Consider the following 20,214-nt stretch of genomic DNA (forward strand, 5'->3'; position numbering starts at 1 on the left):
GGGTGCTTGTGGGGGTAGGGAGGGCGAGGTTCTGGGTGTTGATAGCTCCTTGGGCCCGGAGGTCTCTCCAGCGTCTTGGGGCTGGGGCTCGTTCTCCCGGAGGGCGGGGCAGGGTCGCGAGCCCGCGCGCCGCTCCCTGCGCAGCCTCCGCCCCCCGCGGCGGCCCCGCCCCCCGTCGCCATGGGAACAGCCGCGGCGGCCCGGCTAGAGCGCGGCTCGCCTGCCTCGGTCTCCGTCGCTCCAGGGGCGGGTGAGGTGGGCTGAACCCGGGCCGCCGCCGCCGCCGCCGCCGCTGCCGGGAAGAGGCCGAGAGCGGAGCCCAAGCGGGTCCCGGAGGAGAGCGCGGCTGCCGGGCGCTCTGTCCCCGTCCCAGTCGAAGCCAGGGTGAGGGGCGCGGCGGAGCGAGGGTGGTGGGGGAGGGGGGTCCACGGGACGCAAGAACAAAGAGAGGGGGGCGGGAGAACCGGGTCTCGCCCCCGCCACGCCGCCCGGGCCGCGCGTTCGCACCTGTTGTGCGCGGGCCGGCCGGGTCGGGGCTCCCTCTCCCTGCTCTTAGCGTCCCCACCTGCGTGCACGCCCGGAGTTGGGTGCCCGCGGGCCGGCCTTGGGCGTAGCCCGGGGACGGAGGCGCAGGCGGCGGCTGGGGCTCCGCAAGGTAAGGGGGCGGCGGCGACAGGGCTACGCGGGGGCACGGGAGGGCGCAGCCTCATCCCCGCGTCCCGGGCGGGTCCCTTCCTCCGCAGGGCGCGCGGCGATGTGAGCCATGAGCGCGACGTGGACGCTGTCCCCTGAGCCGCTGCCGCCGTCGACGGGGCCCCCGGTGGGCGCAGGCCTGGACGCGGAGCAGCGCACCGTGTTTGCCTTCGTGCTCTGCCTGCTCGTGGTGCTGGTGCTGCTGATGGTGCGCTGCGTGCGCATCCTGCTCGACCCCTACAGCCGCATGCCCGCCTCGTCCTGGACCGACCACAAGGAGGCGCTCGAGCGCGGGCAGTTCGACTATGCGCTGGTCTGAGCTGTGCGGCGCCCCCAGCCGGCCCTCCGCGGGGTCTCTCCCAGCGCTGATTAGACGGGGCGCCTCCAGGCCTGGACCGCGTTCGGGATCCTGACCCCGAGCCCGCAGCCCGAGGCGGGAGGGCGTTAGAAGACCAACCCCTCCCCGCTCAGACCCCTCCCATCTTCGTGCCTTTATCCTGCCCTGTCCTCTCCAAAACTCACCGGCCTGGCTGGCCCCGACTCTGAAGTCTGGGTGGAAAGAGAATCCTCCCCACCCCAACCCCAGCGTGTAGGTGGCTCTACTATTGGCCAGCCGCCAAGCATGAGTGTCATGTCCGCTCCTGGATTTGGAGACCCCCGTGTCCCTTTTCCTCCCTCCCCCACCGTCTGGCCATCCTCACTCCCCCGCTGCCAGCCCCTCTTTAGTGCTGAGCCCCTCTTTGGGTTCTGGCCCCGTGGGGCAGGCTCTCCTGGGCCCACGGGGTGGATCCTGCATACCAATATGCCCTGCGCAGCTGGCCCCGGAGACAGAGCCTGAAGAGCGACAATGGCTGCTGTGTCCAGGATGTGTGGCGCCTTCCGTGTGGGGAAAGCGTGGGCAGGGACCCTCCTGCCCCTAGCCCAGGCCCTAGTTCAGGTCAGCGCGCTCCTCCCTTACCACCTCCAACCCTTATTTGTCCTCCTGCCACCTCCCTCTGATCCCTTCTGCCCTCCTCCCCACAGGCCTTCCCCCTGCCTTCTCATTTTTCCCTGCCTCTGAGCCGATGGTGATAATAAAAGCTATTATTGAGCGCTTACTGCATGCCAAGCAGTGTGCTGAGTTAGCTCCTCCTGCACATGGCCTGTTCCCTCTTCAGGACCCAGTGAGCCCTGTTTGTATCCCTGTTCTACAGTCCAGGAGATTTGGGTCCAGGCAGGTTGTGACTTGCTCATAGTTGGATTCTGGCCAAGCTAGAATTTGAACCCAGGGCTGACTTCTGCACACTCTTAACAGCTGCCATGGGCTGGGAAGCACCCAGATGCATGCTCTGGGGGGGCTGATGTGTAGTCATCTCAGTCCCCTAGCGCCAGGGACAGCCAAGGCTGCCCTTCTTCCTTTGGACTTGGGGAGACGCTGGGGGCTGTGGAATGGACTTAAGCCTGGTAAGCATCAGGAATGGGGTGCTCTTAGCCAGCCCTGCAGATTGTCTCCAAGAACTGGCATGGCCTCCTGGCCCCATGACCTCACCTGTAGCCCCAGACCTCTCTGATCTGGTCCCTCCGCCCCTCCGTGAACATGTGCACTTTGGAAACTGCGGGTCTGGTGCTGTGGGTCATGGAGTGGGCTGGCTCTGCTCCACAGCCCGCCTGGGAGCTGCGTTGTGAACCCCCAGGGAGCCGTGTGCAATGTGTGTGGGGAGAAACAAGTGTTTCTATAAAAGGAAGGCTGTGTGAACACACAGGCGCTGTGAACAGAAAATCTACCAACTCGCAGAGGACTGGTTAGATTTTGGGGGAGGCTGTGCTGTGGGAGGACAGCTGGTTCCCCCACCTGCCCTCACCAACTGGTGGGGTCCCTCATGACCCTGTGCAGGGAGACCCAGCTGCACATCTGGGAATTTGGAGCCTTTGACAGCAGCTAGGACTCCAGCCCCCTCGTCAGCACAGCTCTGCTTCCCCTTCTCTGCTCCTAAGGCCCCTCCAGCTCTCCCTCCCCCACTTGCTTCCCTAAGGCCACCTCAGGGCCTGGCTCCCCTCCCTCCAACTTCCTGCCACATGGGCAGCCCACCCCAACCCTCCTTGGCTGGTGGCCTGGCTCCTCCCACCTGGCTACCCTCTCTCTGCTGGCTTCTCCCCTCTTTCTCTATGCTGAAAGGCCCCAGGATCTAAAAACCTTTCCTGACATCAGTCAGGCTCAGGCCTAGACCCTCCAAGCACCAAGGGTCCCCTCATGACCAAAATGAGGTCACTCCAGATGGCATCGGACTGGACCTGGCAACAGCAGCCTTTAGTAATGACTGCGCCCTCCTCCCTGGCATGCCTCCCCTTGGTCCCTGGGACCCCAAGCTATGGCTCTCCTACCTCTGATTCTCTCTTTGGCATTTGGGGTCCCCTCCCACCTTTAACCCACAGGAAAAAGAGAGCATGGGGGTTTGAGCAGAACTTTATTCGCAGTTATAGAACACAGGATGCAGGACATCAGAAGGGATGAGGGGCGGGGGAGTATTTGATGGTGGTTTCAGCCCAGCCACCTGGCTGACCATTCCCTTGCCATTTCTATGGCTGAACCCCATACCACTGTGCTTCCATTTCTGAGGCCCCTGCTGTGTGAGCATTTTAATGACCAACCTGTACTGCACACTGTCAGGGACCTTCCACTTTTACCAGATCCTTGTGGCAACTCAAGGCCAGCCTAAGCAGGACTGAGGGCTGGGGGGCTCACAGATGTCTGCTGTGTCCTCTGCCCACCAGCCCCCTCATCTTGCAGGGGGTGCCACCTGGCCCAGAAGCTCCAGGGGCACCAGGAACGGGTTCAAGGGGCAGACCCCAGCTGACTGCCAAATGGGTATTGGTTTGCTGGGCCCAGCATTCCCAGGGGCCTGAGAGGTGGCCTGGCCAGCCGCCTCTTGCCCCCTGGAGCCTGTCCCATCATCCTCAGCAATGGATCCCAGGCTCCCACTGGAAGGGTCGGGCTGGGGGGCCGTCAGGCGTAGGAACGTATCCGACATATGTTCAACCAGGGCAGCGCAGGGCAGTCGGGACAGCTCCTTGGGAAGTGCCATGAGCAGGTCAAGGACCACAGCTGACTCTGGTAATGGATCCAGATGGGTGAGGGGAGGGTGGGGCTTTCCGCCAGGGTCCCCCACCCCAGAGTCCCAGCACCCTCCTCCTCACCAGCTGCGGAAAGCTCAGGGCCAGGGCAACCGCGGGAGATGGATGATAGGTACTTGTAGATCTTCTCAAAATCCACAGAGAAGTCTCCCTCAGCACACGGGCCAGCTGGGGACTCAGAAGATGCCTCTGGGGCAGGGCCTTGGGTCTTGGGGGCAGGGCCAGGAGCCTCCTGCCCTCCAGGGGCCTCAGGGCCCAGGTCCTCCTGCCCTCCAGGGGTGCTGAGGAGCAAGTGCTTGCCACGAGCCTGCGTGGGCTTGGGGGGCTTGGAGTGCAGGAGGCTGAGGGGCTCCGTGGCGCCGATGGTGAGCACCTGGCAGGCAGGGAGGTCAGGGAGGGAAAGGCAGAAATCTTCCCACTCTGCCCTGCAGGAGACTGAGCCTTCCACCTCCACCAAATCCTCCCTGACACCGGGAGGAAGGCACCACATACAGGAGATGACACAGAACTTTGGACACTGAGGTTCAGGGTGTCTAAGGACTGTCCAGAATCACAGAGGTGGAGTCTGGCAAGAGGAATGTACCCAGGACTCAGGTCCCCCTTATTTAGACTCATATATCTGACCCTGTCCCCCAGGGACACCCCCATCCTGCCTGGGGGATTATACCTGTGAGAAAGCCACAGTCAAGGCTTCCTCCAGCGGGCCTGTTATCTTCTCAGCCAGATCCATCCACACCTGGGTGGGGCAACCATAAGGTAGGGATCAACCCTCAGGAGTTCCCCAAGCTCTACTCCTTCTGGGGCTCCCCTGACCATGCTATCCCCCTCCAACTCCCTCATTCCCCAGGGGCCGGCCCTGGGGAGCCTTGCCCTGCCTCACCTCGATGGGGGCAGGGGTTTGTGTTTCTCGGCGCCTGGAACCCTGTGGGCCACCTGGATGCACCCTCTGAATGGCCTCCCGGGCCACTCGGCCCTTGAGCTGCCGAAGAAAATCCTGAATCTGGGGAAGTGAGAGGAGGAGGCCAAGTGGGACCTTCTAGAAGCCCAGGGCTAGGCAGTCCACTGCCTGCTCCAGGCCGGCCACTGCTCCCTAACCTCCCGCTAACCCGGCGTTAAGGGGTTACAGTGACTCTGCCAGGGGGTTGTCGGGCCAAGGCCCCTGGTGTTACCAGCCACCTGACAGAGGTAAGGACCAGGATAGTTCTGGCTCCTCCCCGCGGCCAGGGCCCACCCCCATGCTAAGTACTACTCCATTCACCGCCCCATTTCCTGACTCTCGCTTCAAGCTTATCCCCGCCCAGTCTCGCTGCGCCTTCCGCCCAGTCTGGGGCCTCCGCTCGGTCTTACTCGCAGTTCGCCCCGCCCCTCAGCCGCACCACTTCCCGCCCCCGCCCCGCCCTCAGCTTCTCGCAGGCACACGATACCCAGCCTCGCACTAGCCCCGCCTCCTCTGCGCTCATCCGGTTCCTCAGCCTCGCCTCGCCCCCAACGGGTCCTCGGCCCGCCCACCCCAAGACCCCGCCCCCGCCTCACCCAGGGCCCGCCCCTCCTCTAGCCCCGGATACATCCTAGCCCCGCCTCCAGCCTCGCTCCCTTGCCTGGACCCCTCTCACCTCGGCCTCGCTCCGGCCCGGCAGCTCCCGGGCCAGCTCGGAGGCATCCGGCTCCGGCTGGCCCCGTCGAGCCTGCAGTAGTCGTAACAGCTGCCGTTTCTCGCGGGCGCCCCAGGCCGTGGGGCCGGTCACCTCGCCCAGATAGCGAGCTGGGGCCGCTCGCCGCCGCTGCGGGGGCTTCATGCCGGTGAGGCGGGTGAGGGCGGTGTCGGAGCTCCTAGGCCGTTTCCGTGGTGGGCGGGGTTACGGGGACCGCTGAGGCCAAAAAGCCCCTCGCGGAGGCGGAAACAGATGGGGGCGTGGCTCTGCGTTTGCGAGTCAAAGGGACATGCCTCGATGGGAGATTTTGGGGAGACTGGCCTCCAGCGCAGGCGGGGACGGACGAGACCCTCCCGCGTCCTCATTCTATCTCATTTGTGAACTGGAGCCGTGACCTTAGGTTTCTTGCCCTCCCTCCATTCCAGGACCAAGTCTTCTGAAACTCTTAACTGTTTTTTGCTTGACTTCTCGAAGAGGGATGGGTCCTGGCCAGAAGGCAGCTATCCAGTCGTAGCTAAGAGCCTGAGCTGTGGGGTCGGCCAGCCCTGACTTGTGAGCAAGTGATCTGCTGTGCCGATCCTCAATTTCTTCAACTGTAAAATGGTCCCGCCGTTGCCTATGCCCCGGGAGGAAGGAGCTCGGTCAGAAGGGATTTAAGGACCTTTAGGCTAGACGGAGAGGAGACTGGAGCAGAGGCCTGAGGTCGAGGCCCTAGCGAGGGTAGGGTCCGGGCGGTGGGAGTGGCGAGCGGGGAAGTCCTGGCTTTGAGAGGGCAGCTGGGCTGGTGCAGGGGTGGAGGAAGGAGATGAGACTTACTTGAAACTTGAGCTGGTGAGCTTGGGCGTCCCTTTTTGTTTGGGACAAACTGCCCTTGGTCTCCCCTGGCCCGGATCTGCGCACCTATGTAAGGGCGTATGAGCCCCACTCCAAAGCGCCACCCCTCCAGTCTGGACTCCTTTAAGCCCGGAATCCCCATCCCCGCGCCATAACAGAAAAGGACTTCAGAACTCAGCAAGTCAGACCAGATGTTTATTTTGAGCCCAGGTGAGAGGGTGGGAGCGAGGGGTCGCGGGGCGCAGGAATCGTGGTCCCATAGGGTCCGAGGTTAATGGCAGCCGGTCCAGTCCTGGCGGGCCTGGTCCGAGGCCGTGGCTAGTGCGTCTCCAGACCCTATTGGGGGCGTTCCATCCCTGGGGAGGGGCGACTCAGGCTGAACCGGGAAGAGGACACTACGCAGGTCAACCCCTTCCCAGCCGATCACTGGCCGCCCCCTCAGTCTGTGTGCCGGGGTGAGTGTGGGTGCTAGGTCTGAAACCCGAATTCCCCTTGCCTAGTGCCTGTCTGAGGTGTTGAGGCCCCTTCTTGCGACGCTGAGCCTACAGTTGGCCGCCCGTCACCCACTACCTAAGATCGAAACCCACCTCCACCAAATGTGATCTTTTGCAAGTTAATTTTTTCTTATCTCTGTTATGGGGATTATAAGAGTATCTACCTGAAGGTTTTCACGAGGATTAATGTGCGTAAAACATTTAGAACTCTGGCGGAGAGAAGGCGCCATGAAGTCATTATCATCACCTCCCTCCTCCAGCCGTCCTACTGGCCCCACGTTACACTCCCGCTTCTCTCTCCCCCATCACTTACCTGCCTCATTGGGGCCTCCTGGACTGGGGGCAGCTGGGCGAGGCTCTCGGGGCGGGACCGGGGGTGCGGGCACTGGAAAGGAGAGAGGCTGGCTGAGGAGCAGTAGGGGTTGCTGCGCGCTGGGCCGGGCCAAGGGCGCCCCCTGGGGGCTGCTGCAGGCGTAACGGAGACAAGTCTAGGGATGGTCAGGCCCCGGCTGGCTGGGATCGCGGCGACCGCAGATCCAGACGCGCGAGAATAGGCTGTGAGCCAGACAGAGGTTGGTACCTGAGTGCGCGCAGACGAGGCCGAGCCCGGCAGCCAGAGCGGCGCCCAGCACGAAGGCGGCCACCACAAGCGCTACCACCGGCGCGGGCTCCAGGGCCCCCGGGGCAGGCGCGGGAGGCTCCGGGCGCACAGTTCTGCCGGGGATGCCCTTGGGCGGCCCTGTGAGGAGTACAAAGCTAAGATTTCGCCCAGGCCCTAGATGTCCTCCCTACCCCCTCTTCCGGGCCCCAGGGACCCCCGCGGAGGACTACTGCGCGCTCACTGGTGGGCAGCCGCGGCACCGTGACCACGATGGGCTGCGTCAGCGTGTGCAGGTAGGGGCTGTCGGCACCTAGGCTCTCATTGCTGCCACTGCCGGCGCCCGCGCACGCCTCATCCCGAGGCAGACACTGGAAGGAGGAGGAGGCAAGAGACGGGGATATCAGGGCCCCGTTTCCAGGTGATGGTCCCCAGGGCTTCTAAGAGATCTAAGTGTCCGGCCCGCTACTGCAACCAGGAGTCACACTACTCGATCCCTGGAAATCTGGCCCCTTAAGGGTCCCTGAGTCCACCGCCTAAAATACACAAGCAGCTAGCAGCCCATCCACGGGAACTCCAAATTTCAGACCCTCACGGAGGTCACACAACCCAGCTCTCTGAGCACCTAACCTGTGAACCTCAACTATCCAGAAATTTGGCCCCTCTGCAGCCTCCCAGCTCTGGAGGGATGTCAGAGCTCTGCCCATGAGGGAACCCAGTGCCCGCCCACTGCTGTCCCCTGAGGAACCTTGCGCAGAGCCCCATGGACCCCCTCGGTCTTCCCGGGGCCCAACCCCAGCCTGAGAGACCCAGTGCCTCCCTCCAGTTCCGAGCTACCCCTGTCCCCAGACTCCAAAGTGCCCCAGTTCCCAGATCCCAAAACCTTAAGGGGCTCCTCCCTCAGATGCCAGAGCCTCTTGTGCCCAGCCCCCGATGGGCCAAGGCGCCCAGTTCCCAACCCTGCGCCCGCGCACCGGCGACGGCGGTGGCAGCGTCGGAGGTGCAGGCATTCGGCGAGCAGGCATCCGGCGGGCTCCCCGGAGGCGGCGACAGCGGCTCAGCTGGCAGTGCAAGAACTGCACAGAGGCGTTGAAGACGGGGCGCAGGCGGAAGCTGAAACGCGTGGGGCGGAGGGCACCCGGGAGCAGCCGCTGTGACGGGAAGGCGACCGAGGAGTCGGCGGGGCAGCCCCCTCGCAGCAGCGCCAGGGCGGGGCCGGGGGCCGGGCGAGAGGACGGTGTCACTGAGCAGCGGTGCAGGGCCAGGCCCCAGAGCGGAGAGGGACGGGCCAGGGCCGCCTGGGGGGCGGGGTCGCTGTCAAGATAGGCCGCCCCCACCGGCCCCCACCACCTCCCACCCCGTGGCTTCCGCGCGCCCCGCGTCCGCACCTGCACGAACACGCGGCTGTCGGCCGGGACCTCGAGCGGCCCCGCGCGGCGCAAGAAGCCATCCTCTGAGTCTGACAGTTTCAGGCTGAAAAGGGGTCGGCGCAACCAGGGCCCGGGCGCCGCGGGGAACAGGGGCGCTGGAGGGGAGAAAGGGTGGCAGAGAGGAGGGAGGGCGCGCTGCCCCTTAAGCCCCCCTGACAAACCTCCTCTCCTCCGCTGCCTTCTTTGGAAAATGAAAGCAGTTGTGGTGGAGGATTCACCCCTGCTCGGCTCCGAGCCTTGCACCGCCAACGGAAAAGCTGCTGATATCCCCCTGGAGAGCCCTCCTCCCAGACCTCGATTGCTCTACCCGCGGTGGGCGAGGGAATCCGTGGCCAGGAAGAAGTGGAGGGGCGCCTGATGCGGAGGGTCAAGCTGGGTGAGGTCAGAGATCCTCCCTTTTTGGACTCTCCACCCCAAGGGCCCTGGGGCTGCTCTGTGGCTGCAGCAGAGCCGGTTTGCCTGGGGGTGGGGTGGGGGTGGTTGCTGAGCCCACCCTTTCCTTTCTAAGGGGAGGCAGGTGCTGTCATCAAGGGGAGGGAAGAAAAGCAAGGTGCTCTTCCCCTAGGCCACCAGGGTCTGGGGCTTCTCCCTTTGTCCAGGTTCCTCACTCCCATGCTGAGGGCAGCAGCAGCAAAGGGTGGAGGCAACAGAGGAGTGTGTGAGCGCCCACCCACAGGCCACACCACCATACAGACAGCTGCCTTCAGGAGGCACTCAGCTGGTCCAGGACCATGGGCACACATGGGCTGCAGTAATGTTTGCACAGACTGTGCCCATCCCACTGCCCTTGGCCTCACCGCGGCTGCTGGAGAAGCTGGGGATCCGAGAGAGCCTGGAAAATGGGGGATGGAGCAGACCCCACCTCCCACCCACCTGCTCCCCCAGGCTGGGTGGACAAGAGGTTGCACGAGAAAGGGCCACGCAGGAATGGGCCTGTGCTGGGCCACGTCCCCACTCCTGTACGTACCAGGTGGCTGGCTGGACGGGGTGGCCAGCCCCAAGAGCAGGGCCAGCAGCAGGAGCCTGGCGCCCAGCATGCTGGACTGCCTGGGGCAAGGGCTTGCGGGGTGTGCGGGGCTGGCGGCAGAGGCACCAGTCCAGCAGCACCCAGGCTGGGCAGGTGGGCAGGCCGCCCTGTCCTTGGTTGGGTGGCCACTTGGGGAGGCAGGAAGTGGGGGCGGTGGACTGACGGGCCGACATCAGAGCTGGTGCCCAAGGCCTGCCAGGGATTAAGGGCTCCTCTCCCGCCTGGCCTGTGGCTACTGGGGTGGGGGTGTGTGAGGCCCCTCACACTGGCCACTTGATATGGGGCCAGTCACTACAAACACTACCCTACCAGCCCCTAACCCTGCCTCAGTCTCCCGTCCATGCAGAGGCCTCATCCACCAGAATGGTGCTGATCCACCAGCCCCACCACCCCCAAAGTCAGGGCTCACGGCCCCTTCGCCCATTACACTGCCAAGTCCTGCCTGGCTCACAACACACCACAGACTCGGTGGAAGAAAAGGGAAGGGTTTTATTCTCGAGCGTCTAAGGATTTACAAACAAGGGTGTTTCATTTTAAAAAGGGATGGGGCAATACTGGCGGCCTGAGAAGGGGCCGTGGGCCGGTGGGCCAAGCCAGGCCACCCCAGGCCCCTGCCTGCCTGCTCCGCCCTCTGCCTGGTCGAGAGGGATGGCTGGTGACTGGTGACGGAGGAGGAGGAAGGCATGGGAGAGGCGGGGGAAGGAGAGGCTCTCGCTTAACACTGAAGGGATGGGGCGGGGGGGGGGGGACGGGCGGACACACACTCACAAAACAGAAAATAAAGTTAAATAAAAATAAACCCCGGCAGCTGGCCTTAGGCCCCAGCGGCCCTTGGGGCTAGCCACAAGACCTTCCCGGCTACTCACAGAGGCCCCCCGAGGCGGAGCCTGGCCAGGGGAGGCGAGGCCAGGCCTGTTGGCCCCCACCCTGCCCCCGTCCCCCTACAAAGGGGATGGGAGAAAGAGGAGGTGGCCACCCCCCGACCCCAAGGAAGGGGGAGGCAAAGAGAAGATGACCGAGTACTTTTTCAACATGCGGAGTTTTGTGACTATCCTAGTAGTAAGGAGTCAGTCGGAGAGAGGGAGGGACAGGGATACCTGGTCTAGGTCACCTCGGCCACTTCCAGCGAGGCTCCTCACCTTTGGTGTTGGTTGGGTTTTGTGGGGTTTTTTTCTTTTTGTTATTTTGTTTTGTTGTCCACTTGATTTGCATGCATTACCAACAAAAAGGAAACACACTCCCTCCTGCTCTGGCTGCTGCAGGGGGCCCCTGGGGGTGGGCCCGGGACTGGCCAGCTCTGGGTGAGTCGAGGGGCGCTCAGGGGCACCACAAGGGCGTGATAGACTCCACACGCCCAGCCCTTGGCCTGCCCCACCTCTGTCCCTGTCACACATCCTCAGACCCCCACATCCACTCCATGCACCCTCAATCCCTGCCTCCCTGGGCCTCATGGGCCCCGCTCCCACCATCTGCTCCCACTGCCTCCTCCCTGCCACACCAGCGCCTGCCACCTGCCACCACTCCCCACGCCTGCCTTCCCTGAAGGCCACCCTGTGTGGCCACGGCCCCGTGGGCTCCCTCCACACCCCCTGAGGTCCTTGACTCACCCCTGCAAGCTGTGGCCAGTCACCAGCCCGGAGGGAGGGCCCCCCAAAGCCCACCTTTGGGACTAGTCTCTCCCAGGCAGTGGCCCAGGCCCCCACGGCTTGGTCCCCCGCCCAGCCCCCCAGAGCCAGTGGGTGGGTGGGGGCTTCCACCACAAGCAGCTAAACATGACTTTGGTAAAAGTTTCTGAAGGTACCGACAAACCCCATGAGAACAAGCTCTTCTCCTCCCCCCGCCCCCCAAACACCCCACCAAGTACAATAAAATACAAGAAACTCCAAAAAGGACCCCCTGAGATCAAAAAGAGAGAGGAAGAGACCAGCCCCAGGCCGGCTGCAGTCAACGTCCAGCCCGCCTGCCCGGGGTGAGGACGCCAGCCGACAGACTCATCGCTTGCCGGAGACCTAAGCGGACCCAGGGGTCCCGCCGGGGGTGGCGGGGCCTGGGCCTGGGCTAGGAGAGAGGCAGAGGCCGGGAGGGAGACTGGGAAAGCCGGAGAGGTAGAGAGGGAGGTGCCAGAAGAGAGGGAGACGGAGCCAGGGCGTGCGTGTGTGTGGGAGGCGGCAGTGGTGACAGCGCTGCAGGTGAGGGAGGGTGCGGGATGGGGGTTCTCTCCCGGCCCCTGGGGGCCGCCCCAGCCCAGAGGTTACAACTGAATAAATAGCGAGTCTGCTCGCGGCCTGCTGTCTTCCGTTCACAGTGTCTGTCGGGGTTGGGACGCGCACGGCCGGCTGACCCCAGGACGGGAAGGGCTGGGGCCTGATGGGCCCATCTGTCCACGGCTTGGGGGCAGGGAGTTGGGGGTGGGTGGGCGCCCCCTACTTTCTGTCCTCAGCCCTCGGTGGCCGTCTAGGTCCCAGGGCTCCCCCGGCGGGCAGCTGGGTGGCCGGGTGGGGAAGGGGGGCCTGTGGCCATGCCCCAGCCCCCGGCGGGGTGCCCGCCGCCGGCTCGGCTACCTGAAGAAGGGTAGGTGGTGCTGGCTCAGGACTCCGCTTGTCCGTGGGGATTCGGTCTTCGCCATGACATCCTTGAACCAGGACGCCACGTCCACTTCCAGCGTCTCATAGCGCTTGATGAAGCTGTGTTCCTGGGGGATCCAAGTGAGGGGTGCAGCTTAGGACCTGGGCGTCTCCCCTGTTGGCCTTGCTTGGGTCCTGGGTGTCCAGCTGGGCGGGCTGGGGGGGTGCTTAGGACAGGCCTGGGAGAGCCCCGGGTACTCACAAGTAGCTTATTATACTTTGGTCTCTTCCTGTGATCTTTAGTAAGGCTGGAGAGAGGAGGAGAGAGAGAAGTGAGAGCCGGGAGCAGGGCCTGGTGGCCCTCCCACTGAGTCAGGGGTCTGGGGGAAGAAGTGGCTGCTTATCCCTGTGCTGACAGCCGGGAAGGCAGGGAGGCCCCAGGGGTCTGCACTTAGGGCCCCCCAACCCCAGGGGCACTGTGATGCCTGTGGGAAAGGTGGGTGGGCTCCCCCCGGGAAACTCCGAGGGAGACATCCTGCTCACTTGATCCTGCTCCCTGGTGCAGGACACCCAGAGCCCTCAGTCCTGGGGCACCCTGGCTTGTTCCAAATACCCACAGGGCCAGATGTACCCTCGGGCTGGGTCCAAACCCAAATCTCGGCTCCCAGGTCCAGGCCTGGCTCCTGTCTGCAGGCCCCTCTCCACCCTCTCCAGCCTGACCTTGCGTCGCCTCCCAGAGTGGAGGGCCGGGGCTCCTCACCAGTCTTTGACGAAGGACTGAAAGTCCCCCGAGAAGCCCATGTGACCGGGCAGGAGTGGGGGTTCTTCCTGTAGGACTTTGGTGAGGACCTCAAAGTCCGTCTTGCAGTTCTTGTAGGGAAACTGTCCTGTCGCCAGCTCCACCTGGGAGAGAGACAGGCAGGGCTGGGCTGGCCGAGGACGGGGTCCTGCCCTCCCCTGGCGCCTGCTTCCACACCCCAAGAAGACCCCATCCCTGGCCTCCAAAAGCAGCGCCCCCAACTCACCAAGGAGATGCCCAAGCTCCACACGTCAGCCCGGATGTCATAGTCGGGTTTGGTGGGGTCAGGAGGGTCGATGCGCTCAGGCTGCCGGTGGGAGGTGGGAAAGGGTGGATGTACCCCTGTGGCTCGGGTGGGAGCAGCGCCCAGAGCCCTCACACCCCCACTGCCGGGCGCTGCTGAGCCCCACTTACTGCCATGTAGGCGGCGCAGCCCGCACTCCGCGTCTTGGCCTTGGAGTCGACCAGGCGGCCGCTGATGCCAAAGTCGCAGAGCTTGATCTGGCCCCGCTCGTCCAGCAGGATGTTGGAGGGCTTGACGTCGCGGTGGATCACGCCGTGCTTCTCCTTCAGGTAGTAGAGCGCCTTCACGATCTGTGGCGGGAAGGTGTGGGGACGCTGGTGACAGGGGTGCAGGCATGCGGCCTGGGGGCCGCCCGCCTGGCCACACCCTACCCGGCCACTCACCGCTACCGTCATCTTGCCCAGGATCCGCTCGGGGATGGGGCCCTGCATCCGCTTCTTGAGCTTCTCAGCGCACGTGCCCATGAGCTCCATGGCGATGAAGACGTCTGTCTGCAGGGGCAGCGGGCAGCAGCTTGAGCAGGGGTGCGTGGCTGTACCCACCCCCCTGCCCACCCCAGGGAGGCTCCAGTCCCAGGAAGCGGCAGGGGCACAGGGCTGGCTGAGAGACCAGTCTGCAAGGCTTGGGGAGGGGTCCCCAGGGCTCACGTTGGTGATGAAGGTCCCGAAGCACTGCACGATGTAGGGGCAGTCGTGGCTCTTGAGCACCACATCCAAGTCCATGAGGATCCGCTTGTTCTCTTCCTTGTTCCCCGAGCGCCGCATTTGCTGCACAGGACAGCAGGCGCCTCAGTGCCAGGCCTGGGGCACAGGGCCCACAGGGGCGGGGACCAGGCTGGGGACAGGCTCACCTTGACGGCAATGACGTGCCCTGTCTTCCGGAAACGCATCTTCCACACCTGGCCGCAGGTGCCACTGCCCATCTCCCCCAGGTTCTCCAGGTCATTGATTTCCGCCTGGTAGCGCTGGTGAGGAGAGCCAGGGCTGGGGGGTCCAGCGGGCCTCTGCTCCCCACCCCTACGCTGGACCTCCCAGCAGCATCTGGCCCACCCCTGGGGGGCCGAGGGAAGGGTGGTACCTGGCCCCCGATGGTCAGGTAGCCCGTCTGCTTCATGATCTCCTGCAGCTTCTGGTCAATCTCGATGCTGAAGAAACAGGGAGTGGGTGCCATGGGAGGGGGTCCGACCAACCCAAAGCAACCCCAGCCCCCTACACACAAGGGTTCCCATGGATCTCACCGGCTCCTCCCTGGGGCTGGCCCCGCACTGACCTCCCGACCCTCCCCCGGCAGCTCCGGCAGCTCACCTCTCCATGCTGCGGGGCGTGAACAAGGCTGATGGGAGCCCCAGCATGTGGCGAGGCCGGGCGGGGGGCGTGGGGTGCTGCGGGGAGTTCTCGGAGGACGGTGAGCGGCTGCCCCCATCGTTGGCCAGTGGGAGCTGCAGGGCTGGGGGGGGTGAGAACCAGGAGGGGGGAGGGGGTTAGCTCCCAGCTGGGCCCCTCCTCTCCCCCTCCTCAGCATCCCTCAGGTAGGCCTGCACAGCCCCCGCCCCCAGCCCACTCTTAGGGCACCTTCTCCCGCCCCCAAGACCTGGAAGCATGTGCAGTGGGCTGGTGGGGGAGGGGTGGTCCCATAGGCTAAGGGTCCACCCCAAGTCTACCCTGACAGAGAAACGGGGCCCAGAGGCTGGCGGCATCCCTCAGCCAGGCGGCCTCCCCGCTGGGTCCCTTTCCTCCCCACCTGGGCCCGGAGCCACCACACCCACACTCTGGACCAAGCAAGGCAGGACCACCGCTGGGATCAGCCTGAGCCCTGAACTTGGCTGCACAACATGAGTGAGGTGACCACCCTGGGGAGAGGGTGGGCGAGGGACCCAGGCTTCCAGCTGCCTCGCCCAGCATTGTTTCAGGGTCAGGGAGGGCCACTCTGGCCAGCAGCAGGGAGCCTCCTGACCCGGCCTGCAGAGCCAGGGACGGCGTGGGGGCCAGGACCCCAGGCTGGGCCTGTGTCCTTCAGGTGAGGGGACCCAGGTGGCGCAGCCCCTCCAGGGGCCAGCGGCACTCAGGGGGGTGGGGGTGGGCACTGGGCCAGGCGGGGAGTTTGGTTCTTTCCAGCGGCCTGCATGCGTACAGCTTGGACATGCTACAGGCAGGCGGGCAGGCAGGCGGGCAGGCAGCGGGCACCCCAGGATGGGCAGGCGGCATTAGGGGACGGGAGGGCAGAAAACAGACAGTGGGAGCTGAGACTTGGGGCCCAGCTGCCTAGGGGAGGCACTGCAGAGACAGGCCAGAGAGGAGCCTGGGATAGGAGAGCAGGTTCCCTGGGGGACTAGGAGCCTCCCTGGCCAGGCCAGCCACAGGGTGGGGAACAGAAGTCAGCATGGCCTAGAAGAGACAGGTGACTCTCCGGTGAACTCTCCAGCCCCGGAGCCCCTAACATACAGCCTCCAGAAGGGAGCCCCTGGCCGGGGAGGCCGCTGGCTACAAGCAACCCCTAGGCTCATCCCCCTGCGGAGAGCAGGCTAGGAGGCCTGGGGCTACCATTCCCCACAGCTCTCAGCTGACACCCCCTCCTCTCTCCCCACCTCCTGCATGGCCCACCTTTCCCTCCCACAGTTGTCTGCGCACCCAGTGATGCGGGCCCAGTGACCAAGGGGTAGAGAAAGACAAGGTTCAGCCACTGGCAACTGGGCACTTCCCTTGCCCTGTTGGCCCAGGACCTTGACCACAGCCAGAGCGAGGGGCAGGTCTATGAGGCTGGTCTGCAATCCTCGGAGGGTCTGGCAGGAGCGACAGAAGAGCATGGGGACTCCAGGGACATGGCCGTGCCCAATGCCCTCTGCTGGCCTGGAGGCCTTTCCTTCTGTGCCCTCCCTGCTGTTCCAGCGCCGCTTCATTAATATTCCTGCTTTTCTGCTCAACCAGGGCCAGAATCAGAACCTAGTCCCTCCCTATCTGGCTGGACGATCTCTAGGCTCTTGCTGGCCCTCGTGCTCTCCCAGCTAGGACCCTGGAGACACTCTCAGGGATCTGGGTCCCTTTTCTGCCCTGCACTGTCAGCTCTCTGGGGTGAGGACCCCCCCACCGCACCCAACAGTCCTCTGGGACCTCTGAGGGCTGCCCCAGAGCCCAGGGCAAAAGGTGTGGGGGATAGAGGCTTCCAGCTCGCCCCAGGAACTGAAGTGATATGAGGGGGCCCGGTGTAGGGTGTCTAAGGTGGGGGGAGGTATACAAAACCCCTGAAAACACAGTGGTGACGGGCCAATGGCAGGTCGGAAGGGCAGAGTGAGAGCAAGAGGCTGGGGTAGGGAGGGTGGAGGGAGAAAAATGAATGAGAGGAAATGAGAAAGGACACTGGGTTGGGGGGGGCAGGGGGCATGCGGCCATCAGGAGCCACAAACGCACCAGGCTGTCAGTCAACGCGCACGTGCACACGCACAGCATGGCACAAACCCCACGCACATGCAGACGGGAGATGACACGCCACAGAGCCAGCTCACCGCACGTTTTTACACACAAACGCATGCATGCACACACACACAGACACACAGACACACACACACCCCACCACAAAACTGCCCAATCTAGTCCCACTTACATACACACACAAGGACCAACAGGGCCAGACGCCCACCCGGCCTCTCACACACACCCCCACGCACACAGATGTCCCCCACTCATCTGCTCCCAGACCCACTGGCACCTGCCCTCGGGCCCTGGCAGGGCTGTTTCCTCTACTTCCATCCCTGCGCTCCCCTCAACCTCCCAGGAGATTCTACTCCAATCCCACCTTCTCCAGAGGCTTCCTCGACTGCCCGTTGCCCCTCAGAACCCCCAACCCTGCTGCCCTGTGCCTTCCCTCCAAGGCACGGTGGCCCCTCCACTTCTCCCTACCCCCACTGCAGCAGAGGGATGCGGTCCTTCCTGCTCGCTACAGTGTCCCTGGGCCCAGAGCCACACAGCCTAGGGGAGGCAACATGGGTTTGCTGAACTGTTGAGGTGGATCGGCTGGCGCAGTTCGCGCACCGGCCCAACTTTCTCTCCCTCTTGCTCAGGCATGCTTGCACACGCACGAACACTCGTGACCCCCTTGGCAGGTGACAGACTCCCAGCCAGTGAGGGAGCCTGTTTCCTCCTCCAGGGAGTCCAAATCTGAGCCCGAGAGGAAGGGAGGAGCGGGAGGTGAGAAGACACAGAGGAAAAGACTGGGTGGACCAGACGCTGATGATGTGGAAAGACAAAGTGAGAGTGAGGGGAAAACGTGTGCATGCGCGCGCGCACACACACGCGCGCGGGCGCACACACACACACAGCATGGGGGACAGGGGATGGCATTCTGCGGCCAGGGCAGCGGTTAGGTCAATGGTGCAGACGTCCAAGCGGCGATGACAAAAAGGCTGGTACCTGCTCGTTGGGACGGGGCAGGAGCAGGGCTTAGAGTGATCACAATAACTGGATGGGGAAAAGGAAGAAAAAAAAACAACACCACGATAAATCACAACAGAAACAACTGATTTGTCCAAAAGAAAAGAAATCAAATCATAATGAGGAGGAGGGGGAGGCGCAAAGATGGGTAGAAACCGACAGAGATGGGAGGATGGGATGGAGCAGACACAGACACCTGGAAGGGGGCTCCCCGGGGGCCTGCTCGCCATGAGCCTTGCCGTGCCTCACTCTGCATCTGGGACAGCCGCCCCGAAGGAAGCCCAGGCCCGGTACTCAGGACTGTCTCGTCCACGCTGGGGCTGGGGTGGGGGGAGCAGCACTGTAGAGACCAGCAGGAACCCTCTAGTCCTGGCCGGGCTTCCTACCCCAGGCAGTGTCCAATGCCAGCACTACCGCCTCGGGCTTTCTCTGGACCCCCAAGAACAACCCCCATCTCCAGCAAGAACCTACGATGACCCAGGTTAGAAGAGGGAGGGATGGGGAGTGGACCCTACACAGGGATGAGGCTCAGGCTGGGTGAGCAGGGAGATAAGGAGGTCTCTTGCCCCTCTGTCAGGATGACCCCACAGGGAACTCCAGAAAATACAAGAGTCATTTCAGAGGGGATTAAAAAAAGACAACTTGCTGAGTCAAGAGAGACACAGAAAGCATGTGTGTGGGGGGCAGAATCTGATTCTCTCTGAGCTGTGAGGATCTGGGGAGGGGGTTCTGTATGATGTAACAAGGAGACTAGATGGGGTCGCAGTGATCCCAGGCCGGGTGTGGGTGTTGACTCCAGATGACAAGATGCCAGGGAGGTAGGCACTGAGATCAGGGAATCAGGAAGGAGGTGCAAGGGCACTAGGATGCCTAGACAGCATCACACTGGGGCCTCAGGTGTCCCTGAGCTGGATGGGTGTGGATGTGTGCAGAGAGGAAAGTCACTTGACTCAAAGTGACAGTTACCAGGCTTGGGAGTTGGGTGTGTATTTCTGGAGGAGCCAGACACAGCTGCTAAAATGGTGGCAGTGAAACTAGTCAGAGGAGCATGAGGGGACCTGGTGTATGTGAGCAGGCTGTATGTGGAGGGGGGGATTTGCTGAACCCAGTGACAAGGTCCCAGACAGGGGAAAGGGAGCTCCAGACAGGGGAAAGGGAGCTCCAGACAAAGTTACAAGGAGGCAGGGAAAGAATCAACAGATTGGAGGCACAAGGGGTGGTTATACGTGGACAAGTGAGCTCAGGTGTCCCCAGGCCAGGTGTATGTGTGCGAGCGTGAGTGGATTATCTGCTGAACCTGGATGACAAGAACCGAGCTGCGGAGCGCAGGGAGGGGGCCTCTTGACACAGTCCCTGAGATGCCGGGAGAGGAATCAGCTGGTCAGAAGGGATGTGTCCATGTCTACGGAAGGGCTGGATGTGGTCGCGGTCGCAGGGAGTAGGAGCACGGCTCGCGGGTGATAAAGGCTCTTGAGGATCACAGTGATGGGGGAGGATCAATAGGCGGGAGGCCTCGCCAGGAACCGGGTAACTAGGCTCCCAAACCCCGTAACGGGGAACCCTCAGGCAAGGAGAGGGCTGCCCAGGAGCCCGCCGGCCCCACGCGCCCCGGGTCACCGTGACCCTCTCCCCGCGAGCGGACAGCGGGGAAGGGGGCGGAGAGGAGGAGGAGCAAGAGCGCCCCGGAAGCAGGGGCGGGGCTTAGATGCGGGGGCGGGGCCTCCCGCAGCGCGCGCCCCGCCCCGCCCGCCCCCTCCCCCACGCCGCCGTGCTTACTGGGCCTGGGCCGCTGGGGGCTGATATCCAGGTTGAGGTCGATCCTCCGCCGGGCCTCGCGGTTCTCCTGCTTCAGCTTTGCTTCCAGGCGGGACAGCTTCTGCTCCAGGGAGGACGCCGCCATCTTCCCCGCCGCCGCCGCCGCCGCGCACCGCCCGGCCGCCCGTCAGTCCGGCAGACAAACACCGCACTGCGCCTGCGCTTGGATGACCCCGCCGAGCCGCCGTCTCGCTCCTCACGGCGCATGCCCGCGGCGCGCACCCGCCCTTCACGCGTGCGAACCTCCGCGCGTGCGTGTTTCGTCCCAGCCGGAGGGATGACGCCACCTAGAGCTTGCGCCTGGCAACGTGCAAGTCCGCCCACTACGATGCGCATGCGCGAATTCCCGGCAGCTCCGGCAAGAGGCGCTGTGTGGAAACCCGTTCGCCTTTTCGCCCGGAGCGGTGAGTGGAGAAGGCAGCGCGCAAGCGTACAGAGCTGGAGACCAAGTCACGCGCGTGGCATCCGC

General features: G+C 63.9%; 4 protein-coding genes and 1 long non-coding RNA gene across 7 annotated transcripts; 2 read left to right on the forward strand and 3 right to left on the reverse strand.

Moving 5' to 3' along the window:
- The first annotated feature begins 14 nt into the window (after positions 1-14).
- CTXN1 (cortexin 1) lies at positions 15-1,795 on the forward strand. The gene is made up of 2 exons (XM_074350882.1): positions 15-384; positions 744-1,795. Exon 2 carries the CDS (start codon positions 764-766, stop codon positions 1,010-1,012), a length of 249 nt encoding a protein of 82 aa, XP_074206983.1. The 5' UTR covers positions 15-384; positions 744-763; the 3' UTR covers positions 1,013-1,795.
- A 1,325-nt stretch (positions 1,796-3,120) lies between these two features.
- SNAPC2 (small nuclear RNA activating complex polypeptide 2) lies at positions 3,121-5,642 on the reverse strand. Of its 2 annotated transcripts, XM_074350893.1 has the most exons (5): positions 5,418-5,642; positions 4,685-4,804; positions 4,472-4,540; positions 3,868-4,177; positions 3,121-3,781 (listed from the first exon to the last, which is right to left on the reverse strand). In XM_074350893.1, exons 1-5 carry the CDS (start codon positions 5,598-5,600, stop codon positions 3,450-3,452), a joined length of 1,014 nt encoding a protein of 337 aa, XP_074206994.1. In that variant the 5' UTR covers positions 5,601-5,642; the 3' UTR covers positions 3,121-3,449. The 2 variants fall into 2 exon arrangements, with proteins under 2 accessions (XP_074206994.1, XP_074206995.1); XM_074350894.1 differs by lacking the exon at positions 4,685-4,804.
- Positions 5,643-6,464: 822 nt separating this feature from the next.
- On the reverse strand, positions 6,465-9,864 carry TGFBR3L (transforming growth factor beta receptor 3 like). Its single transcript, XM_074350895.1, has 7 exons — positions 9,780-9,864; positions 8,771-8,907; positions 8,357-8,680; positions 7,627-7,753; positions 7,365-7,523; positions 7,098-7,169; positions 6,465-6,646 (listed from the first exon to the last, which is right to left on the reverse strand). The coding sequence occupies exons 1-7, from the start codon at positions 9,847-9,849 to the stop codon at positions 6,627-6,629; spliced, it is 909 nt and encodes a 302-aa protein (XP_074206996.1). The 5' UTR covers positions 9,850-9,864; the 3' UTR covers positions 6,465-6,626.
- LOC123611784 (uncharacterized) lies at positions 8,861-11,076 on the forward strand. Its single transcript, XR_006718879.2, has 2 exons — positions 8,861-9,193; positions 9,378-11,076. It is a non-coding gene; the product is annotated as an uncharacterized LOC123611784 (long non-coding RNA).
- MAP2K7 (mitogen-activated protein kinase kinase 7) lies at positions 10,309-20,027 on the reverse strand. 2 transcript variants are annotated; one of them, XM_074350890.1, is made up of 12 exons: positions 19,707-20,025; positions 17,910-17,957; positions 14,811-14,952; positions 14,584-14,650; positions 14,357-14,470; positions 14,154-14,273; positions 13,890-13,997; positions 13,617-13,796; positions 13,429-13,509; positions 13,164-13,306; positions 12,666-12,711; positions 10,309-12,531 (listed from the first exon to the last, which is right to left on the reverse strand). In XM_074350890.1, exons 1-12 carry the CDS (start codon positions 19,828-19,830, stop codon positions 12,397-12,399), a joined length of 1,308 nt encoding a protein of 435 aa, XP_074206991.1. In that variant the 5' UTR covers positions 19,831-20,025; the 3' UTR covers positions 10,309-12,396. The 2 variants fall into 2 exon arrangements, with proteins under 2 accessions (XP_074206991.1, XP_074206993.1); XM_074350892.1 differs by lacking the exon at positions 17,910-17,957 and having other exon boundaries at positions 19,707-20,027.
- Positions 20,028-20,214: the final 187 nt, after the last annotated feature.

The sequence above is a fragment of the Camelus bactrianus genome, chromosome 22 (assembly GCF_048773025.1).
Source record: "Camelus bactrianus isolate YW-2024 breed Bactrian camel chromosome 22, ASM4877302v1, whole genome shotgun sequence".
NCBI lineage: Eukaryota > Metazoa > Chordata > Mammalia > Artiodactyla > Camelidae > Camelus > Camelus bactrianus.